Raw genomic sequence first — 15,031 nt, forward strand, 5'->3', positions numbered from 1 at the left:
CCCTCAACACTTCCAGGTATGAGAAGAATCCACCTGGAGTCGCTTCAACACTCCCTCAAAGCCTCTGACGCAGGTTTTGCAGTTCAAACAGACCCAAATTGTGGATGTTTTGGGGGGAATCAAAAGGAAATGATGCCCGAGGCGAGTGAGGAAACGCGGCGGCGATGCCAGGAGCCACGTCTCTCGAAACATTCATTCATAAAAAATAATTATTGAAGCCTTCTTCAAAACAGCTCTTGGAAAAAAAAAAAAAAGACTAAAAAAGTCTTATTTATAAATACAGCTACACTGGTTATAAATAAATGCACTTGGATTCTCCAGACCCAGCGAGTCTGACGCCAGCGTTACAGGAACCTTCCCCAGATGGGATTCCAGCAGATCCCACCTTCCCTTCCAGCTGATTTCAGGATCAAGGGGTTTCCTCCCAGGGTGAGAAGTTCCTCCAGAGCTGTGATGCTCACACCTCTATGAGCTCACCAGTCCATTTCACCTCTCCTACATCACAACACAGCTGATCTACCAGCAAGGAAATGCCAAAGGCAGCACCCAAACCAATGGAGAACTGGATTATCTGGACACACTTGGAATAACAGGGAGAACCACAACGCAGGGACCATGGCATGGAATCATTACCCCCAATCCTGCCCATGGTTACAAAACCGGGACCAAAAACCACCAAAATCAATAAACTATGGGCCAAAAGTGATGGAATTTTGTTGTGTGAGAAGATGTGGCTGCCCAGGCCAGGAGCTGCAGGTCACCCCTGGTCCTCAGTACCCTCCTGGGGCAGCATTTTTCTAGACCTCCCTTGTTCCTCTTCCACTATCAAGCTCCACGTGATCACTCAGGGTGCTTCCAGGTCCCCTTCTGCCCAGAAACCCACAACTGAACAGGTCCCTGCACCAAGCAGGCCCACCAAGATAAAACAAACAAACCCAAAGCCAAGCTTTTCAGTCACAAGATGGGCTGCTTGTTAAAAAAAAAAAACTGTTTAAAAAAACCTGTTTAATAAAAATCAAAAGGGATGTGTCTCCCTCTGGAGCCAGCTCAGCTGCCCAATGGACAGTTCTGCAGGCAGAACCAGGCAGTGTGACTGTTCAGCACCAAAGTGGCAAATCCACTTAATACTGTAAAATGGAGGAGGGATTTTTTGCAATCCCTCTGGGTGGGTAGTTGAGGGGTCTGACAACCAGCTCCCCAAAACTGTCCCTGAAATCAAAGGGGTGAAGCAGGGTGTTCCCTGAGAGCGTGAACTGCTCCGGCTGACTCGTCCGGCCCAGCCTCTTGCATTGAAAGCTGCCCCAACCAAGATTGGTGGTTTTGGGAAGAAAAAGAACGTGCAATTCCCTTTTCCAGCTGGAAGGGGAAACCCCCTTGACACCTCTGAAAATTTCAAAGCAACACCCCAAGAGATGACTGGTTCCCAGGGTGCAGACACCTCGGGATGTTGGGGAACGTGGTTCCAGCGCCGTGATCCAGCTGCTCCGTCAATGAGGTATTTTTTTCCCCTCCCTCTCCCCAACAATGCAGGTATTGACATCCCCAAATAAGCCCTCAGGTCACTCTCTGGCTACAGTTTTGGTACAAAGCCTCCAGGCTCTCCAGGTCAAGCTCTAAAGCCCCTTCTGGCACCGTGCTGAGAGCAGAGTTATGCTGTGAGCGGGTGGAGAAGCTTCGACCCTGGTGACAAGGTGGCTTTGGCAACAGCTCCTCTCTGCTCCCAACACCATGTGCCAACAGCACCTTAATTAACAGTTTAAAAAAAAAAAAAGAAAAAAAAAGTTATTTTCCTTTACAAAACCCAGTCAGTCACTGAGGATTAGGAAGTTACAGTTTCCACGGCGATATCCGTCGGCTGCTCCGTTTCCAGCATGGAGAGCACGGATTCCTGGATGTCTTCTGAGGTTACCACCAGTGAGTCAACCTCGGCAACCTCTTCGAGCACTGTCTCCTCTGTCCCGTTGTGCTGCTCCCCCTCCAGGGCCACCAGCTGCAGCTGGTGCTGCTCTGCCTCCTGCTCCTCCTGCTGGAGCTGCCTGCGGAATCCCTGAGCCTCCCGGTTCACCTCCTGCAGCTGCTGCACTTCCCTGTCCGAGCTGCCCTGCAGAGAATAAAAGTTGGGAGAGGCCACGATGGAGGCCCGACCTGTGAGAGGAACGTTTGTCCTCCCAGCAGAGCACTGGGAGAGTCATTCCTGCTGCTCTAGGAGGGGCAGAGTCCTGGCTGCCACCCACGCCTTGTGCTCTGACAGGAAATCCTGAAGAACCTCAGTAAATGAGCCCAATTAATCTAAACCCCCTGAGCTGCAGCTTCAAAACAGCAACCAGAGGCTCTTTCCTCCTCCTTCCACTGGACTGAGCTTCACTGCTCCCAACCATTCACGTGGTCACTGCTGAGGCAGGAGCAGGGAACCCCTGCAGAGCTGGTTACAGACACCCCAGGCTCAGCTCACCCCTGGTCTGAGGTGGCTTTGGCAGACCAGGAGCCCAACACAGAACCAAGGAATGGTTGAGGTTGGAAAGGACCTTAAAGATCATCAGGTTCCAACCTCCCTGCCATGAGCAGGGACACCTCCCACGAGCCCAGGCTGCACAAGCCTCATCCAGCCTGGCCTTGAACACCTCCAGGGATGGAACAGTCACAACCTTCCTGGGCAACCTCTTCCAGTGCCTTCCTACCCTCATGGGGAAGAATTTCTTCCAGATGTTCAACCTAAATGTCCCTTCTTTCAGTTTAAAACCATCACCCCTTGTCCTGTCACTGCCCTCTCTGGTGAAAAGCCCCTTCCCAGCTTTCCTGGAGCCCCTTCAGGCACTGGAAGGTGCTCTAAGGTCTCCCTGGAGCCCTCTCTCCAGGCTGAACACCCCAACTCTCCCAGCCTGGCTCCAGAGCTGTTCCAGCCCTTGGATCATCTCCGTGGCCTCCTCTGGACTTGCTCCTACAGCTCCATGTTTCTCCTGTGCTGAGGGCTCCAGAATTGGACAGTTCTCCAGGTGGGGTCTCACCAGAGCAGAGAGGCAGAATCCCCTCCCTGGCCCTGCTGGCCACACTTCTCCCACAATGGCAAAGTCACCAGCAGGAGTATCTACCTCATCTTCCTTCGACTCATCTACATTTTGTTCCACTCTTTGTTTCTTGGCCAGTGGCTCTTCTTCCTCCTCAGTGTCACCTCCATCTTCAGCAAGTGTCTCCTCTGCCACCTGACCAGCAGGTACAGTTAAAACTGAAAAATTAAAAGGTGACAAATGACACAGGGTGAGAGGTGCTTCTGCACAGATGGTTTCCAAAAGCCCCCTCTGGAGTCAGCACCTCAGGGTAGCTCTGGAGAAAAACAAGCAGCTTGACAATGCAGAAACCTTCCCAGAGAGGAGAGAAGCTCCAGGTTCCCAGATTTCTTTATTCAGGGCTCTAACTTCAGATTCTGTCAGCCTTTTTTGGGGGAAATCCTGAGGTATTTCAGAGATTTGCATCTTGGAAAACACGTGAGGTAGAACCAATGATTTTGCTGCCTCAGTGACACCATGAACAGCCCAGAGAGGGTGAGCAAGAGGAACAGAAAAGCTCTTCAGGCAAATTCCGGGTGCACAGTCCCAGTGCTAAGCTCTGAATCAGCTTTACACGTGTGCAAGAGCTGCAAATACTCCAGAGAACAAACCCATTTTAAATCTGCAAACCTGGGGCTTCACTTTGGGAAGCCAGTAGCAAGAACTTGTCCAACCAAGGAGGAGAAAGGCACCACGTGAGCTGCTGAGGGCAGCGCGACCCAAACAGATCTGCCTTTGTCCCCACGGACTGGGAGCCAGGAGTTATTTGTAGTAATTTGGCCAATAATTCTGAGTAATTAACAGCTTTAGAAAAACAGTTTTTCACTGGTGGAGCCTGTAACCCATCTCACGTTGTAACACTGTTTGTGTGTTTACAGGGAGCTGCTCTGCTTCCTAATCCTCTTTTTTTCCTGCACCACCATTAACCCAAAGCATGGAGTCTCCCAGGATGCTGAGGGAATTGCTGGAAGCAGACAAGGCTGATGAGTTCCATCCCTTGAGGGAACAAGAACCCCTGCAGGAGGGCTCTGGGGCTCTGTCCTGCTGTGCTGGGCACCATTTGCATTTGCCTTGAGACACTGGTGGATTCTACTGCCCTGGGCAACTCGTCTGCAGTTGCAGGAGGAAAAGGTGTGTTTGAGATGATGGTACCAGCCCAACAGTCAGATTTACAAGGAGCAGGGAGTGAAGGGAACAGGTTGCAGTTTCATCACTTGAGTGATTCACTCCCAGACTGGGAGTTTTGCCACAAACCAAAGGACTCAGATTTTCTTGGCTGATGAGACAACAGCTCCTGCTGCCACCACGTCCTGCTGCAGGTGCCTGTTTTTCCTGCACAGACCCAAACACCAAAGCATAACAGGGTGAACTCAGCTCCAGACAAGCTGCTGGCAAAACTCTGCTCCTGATTGTAACCCGCCTGGAGCCCAGCAGGATCCAACACCTCAGTGCTGAGCAGCCAGATCCCACCAGCCACGGGGGCTGAGCAGCCTCCACAGGCAGCAGTTCCACCTTTTCTTTTGGAAGTGAATCCTTGGGGTTGGCCCCTCCTTACCTTGCTGCCCCTCCTGCACGGTGAGGATGAGGGGCTGGCCCAGGCTGCTGGGGGGGAGGGCTGTTTGCAGGCTGCCCAGGGGAAGCCCCTCGGTGACAATGGTGATGACACGTTGTCCCCCACTGCCACCACCCACCACCTGCTGCAGGGCAGAGCCGACAGGATCTGCTGCCTCCACGTCCTCTGCTTTGCCTGGGACAGAAAAGAAAAAGCAGTCAGTTTCCTTCTCTCTTCCTTGAATAGAAACTGAACTCCGGGGAAAAAGCTCAAGTGAGAAGCCAGGAAAGCTGAGGAGGGACTTTTTACAAGGGGTTGTAGGGAGAGGACACAGGGGAATGGATTAAAACTGGCAGAGGGAGGTTGAGGTTGGACATGAGGAGGAAATTCTTCACTATGTGGGTGGTGAGACCCTGAAAAAGGCTGCTCAGAGAAGCTGTAGCTGCCCCATCCCTGGAAGTGTTGAAGGGCAGGTTGGATGGGGCTTGGAGCAGCCTGGGCTGGTGGGAGGTGTCCTTGCCCATGCAGGGACTGATCTAGATGAACTTTAAGGTCCCCAAACCATTCCAGGATTCTATGTGGTCATGAAAAACAAGCGGGAAACGCAGGAAGCGTTCCCAGAATTACAGAACCTTTCTGGTTGGAAAAGGCCTTTCAGATCATTGATTCCAACCATAACCCAACTCTACCAAGTCCAGTGCTAACCCACGTTCCTACATGTCAGCAGGGGAAAGAGAACAAAAGCCACTAAACCTCAGCAGAACAAGTGTGCTAGTGTAAACCCAGCTCTGTGTGTACATGGACAGTCCCAGCATCCAAGCAGATTAAACTGAATTACAAAGCCTGGAGCTGCAGGCAGCTGTTGAGCAGACCTGGCTCTGCAAAGCTTCCTTCCCCAACCCTCCCCCAGCTCCAGCCAAGACAAAGCACACACAGAAAAACCCTCCAAGAGCCATGGCTGCTGGAGCAGGGACAGGAGCCTCTGGAGCTGGGCTGGGGAGCACAGGGTGGCCCCACGCCCTGGGAAGCTGCTCCAGGGGCTCCCACCAATCACCAGGGTTGCAATCCCAGGGCTGCATCCTGCATGCCTGGCAGGAAAAGGAGAGGATGTGAGCAGCTCCGGGTGCCAGAGCGGAAAAGGCTGGAGCTGGGGGGGGTCAGGGGATCAGCCTGTGGCACCAGCAGCTTGGAAGAGGCAACGTGCTCTTCTCTAGGAAAAACGCTGAGCTCTGGGGACAAGAAATGAGCTCCAAGGTGAAAGGATTATAGAAACTTTATCAAATTCCTGAATCTGAAGTTAATTAAAGGTCAAACATGACATTCTACAAACATACCAGAAAAGATAATTAAAAAGCAAAACAAAACACACACAAAAAGTCCCAACCTCTCCCTAAGGAAAAGCCTCAAGAGTCTCAAAGCAGTTTCTTAACTGTGAGCTGGGACAGAAAACATTTCAGGCCATTTCCTTCTTAAACAAATATTTATCTACATTTATTTACAAGGTAAGCCCACCTTCTGGAGCCTTCAGGTTTTGTGCTGTTTTGTTGTCTGTTTGTTTTTTTTATAGAACTGCTACAATCAAGAGCAACACCCTGTGATGTCAGGGCCAGACACGCTAGTTAATAAAAACTAAGCGACTTCTGTCGGTAATTAACAGCAAGCTGGGATTTAAAAAAAATGAACCCACTGCTTTGTAAACATTTATCGTCATCTCTTCCTTAGCCTGGAAGGAGACAGTTTCACTCCCACATCTTGCATTTCCGTGGATTTCCTGGCCTGGCACTGCCTGGGCTGCTCTCCCTACCTGTGTCGGCGCGGCGCGGCGCGGAGGCCCCGGCCAGGGCAGCCAGGGTGGCCAGCACCGAGGTGGTCGCGTCGGAAAACTGCCCAGAGTCACCTGCTTGGGAAAGAGGAGGGAAAGCTGGAGGATTGGCAGGACCTGCCCTGCCCCAACAGCCAGGGAAGAGGGCAGGACAGCAGGTGTCAAGTGTTTTCTAGGCTCCCACTGGATCCTTTTTCATGCGAGGTGCCTCTCCTGACTGCTTGGATTTTACTTCAGGACAGACTGAGTATTTGATGATGCTTTTAAGGAATTTAAAGCAGATATTCTGCTATTTCTCAACCACGTAACAAAAAGAAGAGCAGATGTGAAGGGATTTGCTCCAGCTCCACTGCCAGAACCCCAGGAAAAGGCAGGCAGGCTGCTGGGCATGCCACACAAAAGGATCAAACCTGGGGGTGTTTTGGGTTGGGTTGGAGGGACCTTCAAGATCATCTAGATCCAACCTCCTGCACGGGCAGGGACACCTCCCACCAGCCCAGGCTGCTCCAAGCCCCATCCAACCTGCCCTTCAACACTGCCAGGGATGGGGCAGCCACAGCTTCCCTGGGCAACCTGGCCCAGGCTCTCCCCACCCTCACACTCCAGAATTTCTTCCTTGTGTCCAACCTACATTTTATATTATGTGTAATTTTATAATATTTTTATTATTTATAATATATTATTTTCACACTATTTCACCCTGGGGTTTTCTTTCCTTTCTGAACTGCAAAGCTCCCTCTGGAATCTCCATCCCTGGAAACATTCCAAACCTCCCAGGACATGTTCCTGTGGGATCTGCTCTAGGGTATCCTGCTCTAGCAGAGGGGTTGGACTGGATGATCTCCAGAGGTCCCTTCCCATCCCAATCTGTCATTCCCTGTCTGGCCAGGAGACATGGATCTTTTCAAGACCCTCCAGCCCCAGAAGAGCAGCTGCTTCACATCCTACTCCAGCTTTCAAAACCTACAGGGTAGATCCAACTCCTCTGCTGAACTACAGCGCCCAAGCTCTTCCTCGGGTGGGAAAGCCTCCAAGAAGTCTCCAGCATGACCTCATGGACCAAAGCACTCAACAGCCTTGTGCTGCAACTGGATTTGGCTACATCATTCCAGCAGGATTTCAACCAACTGGGCATAAAATTCCCTTTTTTTCCCCTCCCCAGGGTTGGTGAGGAAAGACCACGATTATGGGTATTGATTTGACCCCGACAAACGAGCCTTCTCAGGTCTAAAAAACAATGTTTCTTCCTCCAATTGACCAGAGTAATTCCTATTCAAAGGCAGATGTGGTAAGAATGGAACAGGAAATTAACTAAACGGGCCCAAACTCGGGGCCTATGAACACAATTCCTCTTAAAAAAAAAAACAACAAACCAAATAAAAAACCTGTACCTCACTGCCAGGGCAGATAAATAGATTATAAGCACACAAAGGGAAGTTCAGCTCAAGTTCCCCTGCCTTAACCCTTGCAACCTGTTTTCTCTTTCCCACCAGCTCCTGGTTTTACAGAGGTTATTGAGGGACTTCCTGCTCCAATAACAGAGACGTGGGGACTTTCAGACAAGGCCAATTCTGGGCTGGAAGTGCTAAAGAGGAGATTTTTGTTCCAAGGAAGGCGCAGTCGCTGATGCCCTCTTGTGGGAAACGGGGGGAAAAAAACCTCCTGACGTGGCCCAGAGCTGGAGACACCAGATCCTGCCATGCTGAGGGGCTACTACTGATCCTTGGAGTGTCGTGGGGAGAAGAACCCAGGGTGTTTCAGCCCAGCCACACGTGGATAATAAAGCCACAGCTGAGCTGAGGTGCTGAGGAGGCGATTAAGGCTGAGGGTGTAGGAGGAAGGAGCTGCAGAGATGGGGATTTACCAGGCCAGGGCCAAGAGCTCATCTGCAGCCCTGCCTGCAGCTGCTCACCCACACACCAGGGGTGGGTCCCAGGGGCAACACGAAGGCAGAGAAGGGATAGGATTGATTTCCATACAAAGGGATGGAAAAAGAAGGATGATTTCAACTAAAGAGCTGCACTCACACCAGGAGAGACTGACCAAAGTGCCACCTGGGGTACAAACATCCCAAATTAATCCCTCTGAGTTTGTGGAATATCCTGGCCTGAAGATGATGACACTGCTTTTTCCTCCCAGGTGGAAGAGCAAAACTCTGGGTCATCTTTCCCCCTTGTATATCAGGATTTATCAGTGCCCCAAAGCTGTGAGCAGCCCTGAAAGCTTTGAGAGCGAGTCTGGAGGGTTGCTGTGGGCAGGCAGAGACAGAGCTCTGGGTGGGACTGCAGGGTGGCAGGATCTGGGGTTTTGGAAGCACTCTCTAGATGGTAGGCAAACATTCAGGCATGTGAACAGTCCCACTAACCAAAGAATTACTCACATGCAGAAGTGTTTGCAGGATGAGGCCAAATAGCTTCAGAAAACTTGTATTTAGTAGCCTTGAGACTGAAAAGAAACAATGGTTTGGATTTCCCCAAACACAGAAAATTCACTGCAAGGGTCACGATGAAAACCGGAATCACAGAAACGTTCCGGGTGTTTTCCCCACCAAGAAGCAGGTTCACAGAACAATGAGGAACCTGATTATTTCCACCCAACTTGTGGGACAGAAGAAATAAGGAGTAAGCCACATACCCCACAGACCTCTGCAACTTCCTAACTCAACATTTATGTCCAGCAAAACCCTCACTCAGCTCCTGCAGCCAGTGAAGAGCAAAGCAAACCCTTCCCCAGCAGTGCCCAGGCCCTGGCACAGGCAGCAGTTCCCATTATTCCTGCCTTGCAATCCCAGCCAGATCCACCTTCCCGAGCTGTGTTGCTGGTGACAGGCCTGGAGCAGCCCCACAGCCCTGCTCTGACACTCACACTGGAACCACCTTTCCTGACATCAGCTAAAAGCTGCTTTGTCACCTTGCAGGGCAAAACAAAAGGGGGGCAGGAAGCAGCAGTCGGGTGTGTTCGGCTGGTTCACTGTTCCTCTGCTAAATGACCATCTGCCCTCTACTGGTGAGCAGCCTGAGGAGCTTTTTTCCAACATTTCCCCACTCAGTCACAGAAACTCACCCGAGGTTGTTTTGGTGTTTGCTGAAGACACAAGACCAGCGAGGCTGAGAATTTCCCCTGGTCCAAGAATAAGTGGTGAGGTGAGAGTGACAGTGTTGGTGACAGAGTCTGTTCCCTCTGGGTGAGAGCTGACCTGGTTCTGCATCGCCTCCTAGGAGAGACAAGGGTCAGGCAGACACTCCTCACCATCCTTGAAAGGTTTCAGAGGCAAATGATCCCTCTCTGCAGCACATCAGGGACATCAGTGCAAAAGCTGTGACCAAACTTGGCAAGGAACACCACAAGCACCCAAGAGGCACAGCAATAAAACCCCATCACCCCCCAGGCCTGAGCAGACACACACCAGCTGGTCTAGAAACACCAACAAACCTTGTCCACATCCATCTTCCCAGTGCTCTCTGCAAACAGAAAATGGTCCCGCTGGACACAACACGATCCCTCTCACTCAAGCACAGAGAGCTGCAGGTCAGAGAATCACCAGGTTTCTCCTTCCCCCACCTACCTGCAGCATCACCAGAGTCTCTGGATTGTTCTTGTCCAAAGCAATATCAAAAGCTGACTTATCAAACTTGCTGAAGGCGTTGACATCAGCTCCATACTTGATGAGCAGCTCCACGACGTCGCGGTGGTTGTGCTCCGTGGCCCAGTGCAGAGCTGTCATCTTCAGCATGTCCTTGGCATTCACATCAGCCCCACTCTGCAGGGAATAAGCCTTAATTACCTCACAGAATCAATACCCAGGGTTGGAAGGGACCTCTGGAGACCATCTAGTCCAACCCCCTGCCAGAGCAGGGTCACCTACAACAGGTCCCACAGGAACACCCGCAGAAGGTTTGTGATGTCTCCAGAGTTGGAGACTCCACCACGCCCTGGGCAGCCTGTCCCAGGGCTCTGCCACCCTCACAGTGAAGAAGATTCTCCTCATGTTTAGGTTGAACCTTCTGCGCTCCAGTTTGTGCCCCTTGTCCTGTCGCTGGACACCACTGAAGAGTCTGTTCCCACCCTCCTGACCCTCCCTGGTGATATTGATCAGCACTGATGAGACCCCCTGCTCAGTCTCCTCTCCAGGCTGAGCAGCCCCAGGTCCCTCAGCCTTTCCTTGTATGGCAGATGCTCCAGCCCCCTCACCATGTCTGTGGCCCTGCCCTGGACTCTCACCAGTAGCTCCTTGTCCTCAGGAACTGAGGGGCCCAGAACTGGACCCAGTTCTCCAAATGCATCCCCACCAGACCAGACCAGAGCAGCAGGAGAACCTCCGCAGCCTCAACATCCCGAAGGACGGTGCCACAACCCTACCCCCCCCAACCAGCAACCTCCACACCTCTAAACCAGCCTTTGAAACGACCCCTCCTCTCCAGCACTCACCCTGATGAGCAGCTCCACCACCTGGGCGTGCCCGTCGGCCGCCGCCATGTGCAGCGGGGTCCGATCCACCTTGGTGCGGGCGTCCCGGCTCACCCCGGCGCGCAGCAGCACCTCGGCCGTCGAGTAGTGCCCGTGCTGGGCTGCCAGGTGAAGAGGGGAGGTCCCCAGCTGTGCCAGTTGAAGAGAGGATAGGCAGAGTCATCACCACCTGCACATCCAGCAGCAGATAAAACAAAAAATCCTTCCGGAAATAACCAATTTAACCTCTTTCTCTGGAACTACGCGGCCACGCATCCCAGCTTTTTCCTGGCAAATGTTTAAGTTTTTAGGGGCCTTTAGATGATCTGGTAACTTGGAGATCAAACGTGCTTTGACTTTCTCTGCTGTTCCATCCATTTATCCCTGAGCTGCTTTTCCAAACCCCAGCAGAACTGCTCTGTTATGTCTGTATCGTGACAGGTCGTGTCCCCACCGTTCAGAAAAGGGCACCACGATATTCCCAGGCTCTGCTGCCCCTCAATTAATTCCTCCCTCTCACAAATGCATGAATGAACTAGCTGGTAAGTTAGGAAATAAAGACAATTAGTGATGTCTACTGATGGCTTTTATCCGTTAGGATCTGATTCCCTGTTTATCCAACCATTACTCTTCGGTTTCACTACAGCTCTTGTTCCCTTCCCACCCCAGGAAGTGCTTGTTTCTTTCAGCGTTTTTGTTTTTGTTTTGTTTTTTTTAAGGATACAAACAAACAGAAACCAACCTGGAGATGAATTTTTTGATGGAGAGAGTTGAACCAATTAAATAAAGCATGCTTAATTAACTCCCTGGCCGTACCCAGTCGGTGGTGAAGGGCGCCCCGCGCGCCATCAGCTTCCGCACTTCGTCATCTTCCCCTTGCCGAGCTGCTTCCAGCAGCCTCTTCCCTAGATCCACCAAGGACATCTTCACACATGGGAGCGAGGATTTCCCAAGAGCTGCTCGGAAAGGTGGAAGAAACAGAAACCAAACCAACAGCAAGTGAGGCAGGGGGGGTTTTAGAAGCACTGCAGAGCTACAGCCCACCTGGACACCCCATCCTCTCACGCAGAACCAGGCCCAACACCAGCAACAAACAGACACAAACATTCATTTTTTTTATTATTATAATTTTTTTTTTCAGTTCTGTCCTCTGAAACATCCAGAAAAGGCAGCACAGAGGGTCACCAACCAGGTCAGACACCACAAGCCACCTGCAAGATGAGTGGTGAGTCCAAGACGCCCCTCACCTCAACAGCGCCTTGCACGGACACCAAGACTTGCCCATGTGGATCCAGTTCCAAGAGCTGAACCTGTAAAAATCAACAGCAAAGCTCCTCAGGACACCATTTGGATTTTTAAAGTGCTTTAAAGGACATGATTTAACCCCCCAGACTCCCTCTCTGACCCCAGCACTAGCAACTAAGCATGGGGCTCTATTCCAGTTCCCTGCTGGTGAGGGCAGAACAAACCTCGGCGACTCGTTCAAGGACACACCAGGAGCAGATCCCAAAAGCTGCTCTCGCAGAAACAGCCTCTCCATTCACTCCCTATTCATCCCAAGCTCCATCAAGCCCAGCACAGCCCTGCCCAGAGTGCACAGCAGCATTTTCCCAGCGGGAGGGCCAGACCGGAGGGCCAACCCACCCGGAGACGGGACTCCAGTGTCTCTCCATGAGCTCAAGGACGCTCAGTCAGCCCTGACAAACCAACCTCTGTGCAAACGAGGACGGGGCCGCCCACCCCCGGCACCACCAGGGCCCTCCACTCCCTTTTCCCCTTCAATCCCACTCCTACGGAACAGCTGGCAAAGAGGCTCCTGCTCCTTCTTCATTCTTTCAAGAGAAAACATCCCGCCCTGTCCTCGGTGACCAACAGAACCAGCCACCACGAAAACCAAACAGCAAAGCTCCCCGGGCTCCGTCTCCCCAAGATCCCACGTCACCTCCCCCCCCCTTCTCTCTTTTTTAAAAGATTTTAACCTTTTTTCCAGCTCTTTGCAGTCACCACGTGCAACACCCGCAGCCACGAGCCCAGAGCAGTTACTCAAGAGTTTAATTACAATCAGAACCTCTGATGCATTTCTGGTGCCTGCGTCCCATCCCCTCTGCCCTTCAGGACTTCCCAGTTTGGGGTGTTTTTATTTCCCCTTTCTCACTTCTTGCAGATCAGAGAATATTTTTCTTTTTTAACACCTCCCTTTGTGTCACCCACGTCAAAACACTTGCATGTTTTCCAGGCAGGAAAACTGAGCTCACCAAGTTCACTGAGTATTTGTGAGGCTGGAGTTGGGCGCTCCGGGTGTGTTGGGGAGAGAAAAGGAGAAGCTGGATCGTTAACAAAAACCATCAGTTTCTCTCCCGGCGTTAAACCCAGCCCTTGTCACTCATTAATTAATTGGAGGCCTTGCACTCCTGCCCCGTCCCCAGCTGGATGCTCTCAGGGAGGGTTTAAGTTTGAAGCTCCCCGTCTTTTATTAAAGTTATTTAGAGTATTCAGGGCTCGAGCTGCTGCTGACACCCCCTCCCGTGGCCAGGACTGAGCAGGTCTCGACACCCCCAACCTCCCCCTCATGGGGCCGGTGCAGACCCGCCTCAAGACCCCCCCCCAAACAACCTCCTGGTATCAACAGGACCCCCTGGCCCTGAACCCCCCCCTCACGCCTCCCCCCGAGAGGGGTCTGCGCTCCCACCGCTTCCCTGGGGCAGGGACCCTCCTTCAGAGCCCCCCCTGCCGCTGACACCCCGATGGGACCCCCAAAACACCCCCCGTGGGGAGGGGGGGGACACAAGCCCACTCCCACTCCCACCCCCTTCCCCCTCAGCCCCCAGGCACTGCTCCCTCACAGGGGGTCCCCCCAAAACCTCCCCTCACAGGGGTCCCCCAAAGCCCCCCCCCTCACGGGGGTCCCCCCCAAGCTCCTCCCTCACAGGGGGTCCCCCCAAAACCTCCCCTCATGGGGGTCCCCCAAAGCTCCTCCCTCACAGGGGGTCCCCCCAAAACCTCCCCTCATGGGGGTCCCCCAAAGCTCCTCCCTCACAGGGGGTCCCCCCCCAAAGCCTCCCCCCTCACAGGGGGTCCCCCCCCAAAGCCCCTCCCTCACAGGGGGTCCCCCCAGTCCCCTTCTCACAGGGGGTCCCCTCAAGCCCCTCCCTCACAGGGGGCCCCCCCAAAGCTCCTCCATCACAGAGGGTCCCCCAAAGCCCCCCCCCTCACAGGGGGTCCCCCTTCACCCCCTCCCCCACCCCGGCCCCACTCACGCGCTCGGGCCCCCCCCAGGCACGCGGCTGTTCCCGGCGCGCGACACCGCCCCCCTCCCCCCCCCCCGCCCGCCCCTTTCGCGGCTGTTCCCGCCCCTCCCGCCGCGGCCGCACAAAATGGCCGGATCCGAAAGCGAGGCCGGCAGGCGGCGGCGGAAGGATACCGCACCGGCAACAAAGGAGTCCGCCAGCGGAGGAGGGGCGGATTGGGCCTCCCCTCGCTTTGTCGCAGAAGGCACCTTAGCGGATTCCTTCTTTTCCCCGGTTCCCTCCCCGTCCGCGGGCTTGGAGGAAGGCGGCGAGCAACGGGTAGCCCGAAAAGGGGAGTATTTTATCTAGCGGAAGGATAGGATAACCAGTGGACCAGTTCAGGCGGCGCATGGGGGTGATGCGGCCCGGCAGTTAGTTCCGGCAGAGACGTTTAGGCGCCAAGTATAAAAGGGCGTGAGGGGGTGTTCGCCCGCAGTGCTCGCGGAGCCCGCGGGTTGTTCGGTCTCTCTGTGAATGAGTTTATATCCATCAAGTATAATTTGCGTGCCTCTGTCTCCTCGCACCTTGCTGTCTAGGATTGGGCTTCCCTCAGAGTGCCGGAGCCCCTCTCTCTGAGGTGTGTTGCCCCCTCAGGTGCCCCAAAGTGCCTGTTCTGAGGTAAATACAAAAAAAACCCTGAGGCCTCTCTTGGGGTTTCCTCTGAGACGTTTTCCTGTGGGGTTTGGAGAAGCTGAGGTTTAAGTAACAATGTTCTTCAAGTAGTTCCTTAGGCTTGGTTCTTAAATCCTCCGCAGAGTTTTGCAAAGATACGGGTACATGTTTTCAACTTATTTCTCAGCTCACCATAAAAAGATGAATGGCAGATCATGGAAAGAACTTGATGAATTTTTTTTTTTCAAGAGTCCACAGGAATGCCTAT

General features: G+C 53.0%; 1 protein-coding gene across 8 annotated transcripts; it reads right to left on the bottom strand.

Moving 5' to 3' along the window:
- Positions 1 to 220: 220 nt before the first annotated feature.
- On the bottom strand, positions 221 to 14,174 carry GABPB2 (GA binding protein transcription factor subunit beta 2). Of its 8 annotated transcripts, none has more exons than XM_051641051.1 (10): positions 14,122 to 14,174; positions 12,112 to 12,174; positions 11,681 to 11,820; positions 10,847 to 11,014; positions 9,984 to 10,178; positions 9,482 to 9,632; positions 6,401 to 6,496; positions 4,600 to 4,791; positions 3,006 to 3,223; positions 221 to 2,101 (listed from the first exon to the last, which is right to left on the bottom strand). In XM_051641051.1, exons 3-10 carry the CDS (start codon positions 11,786 to 11,788, stop codon positions 1,820 to 1,822), a joined length of 1,410 nt encoding a protein of 469 aa, XP_051497011.1. In that variant the 5' UTR covers positions 11,789 to 11,820; positions 12,112 to 12,174; positions 14,122 to 14,174; the 3' UTR covers positions 221 to 1,819. The 8 variants fall into 8 exon arrangements, with proteins under 8 accessions (XP_051497011.1, XP_051497013.1, XP_051497015.1 ...); XM_051641053.1 differs by lacking the exon at positions 14,122 to 14,174 and adding an exon at positions 13,120 to 13,399 and having other exon boundaries at positions 6,401 to 6,493; XM_051641055.1 differs by lacking the exon at positions 14,122 to 14,174 and adding an exon at positions 13,120 to 13,399 and having other exon boundaries at positions 3,090 to 3,223.
- Between the last annotated feature and the right edge of the window lie 857 nt (positions 14,175 to 15,031).

The sequence above is a fragment of the Apus apus genome, chromosome 27 (genome assembly GCF_020740795.1).
Source record: "Apus apus isolate bApuApu2 chromosome 27, bApuApu2.pri.cur, whole genome shotgun sequence".
In the NCBI taxonomy this organism is placed as follows: domain Eukaryota; kingdom Metazoa; phylum Chordata; class Aves; order Apodiformes; family Apodidae; genus Apus; species Apus apus.

Coding starts and splice junctions, on each gene's coding strand:
- GABPB2 (XM_051641051.1), bottom strand. CDS start 11,788: ATGTCCTTGGTGGATCTAGGGAAGAGGCTGCTGGAAGCAGCTCGGCAA. Junction 4,792..6,400: donor GCCGCGCCGCGCCGACACAG/GTAGGGAGAGCA, acceptor TTTCTGTCCCAG/GCAAAGCAGAGGACGTGGAG. Junction 2,102..3,005: donor GATTCTGCCTCTCTGCTCTG/GTGAGACCCCAC, acceptor TATTCTCTGCAG/GGCAGCTCGGACAGGGAAGT.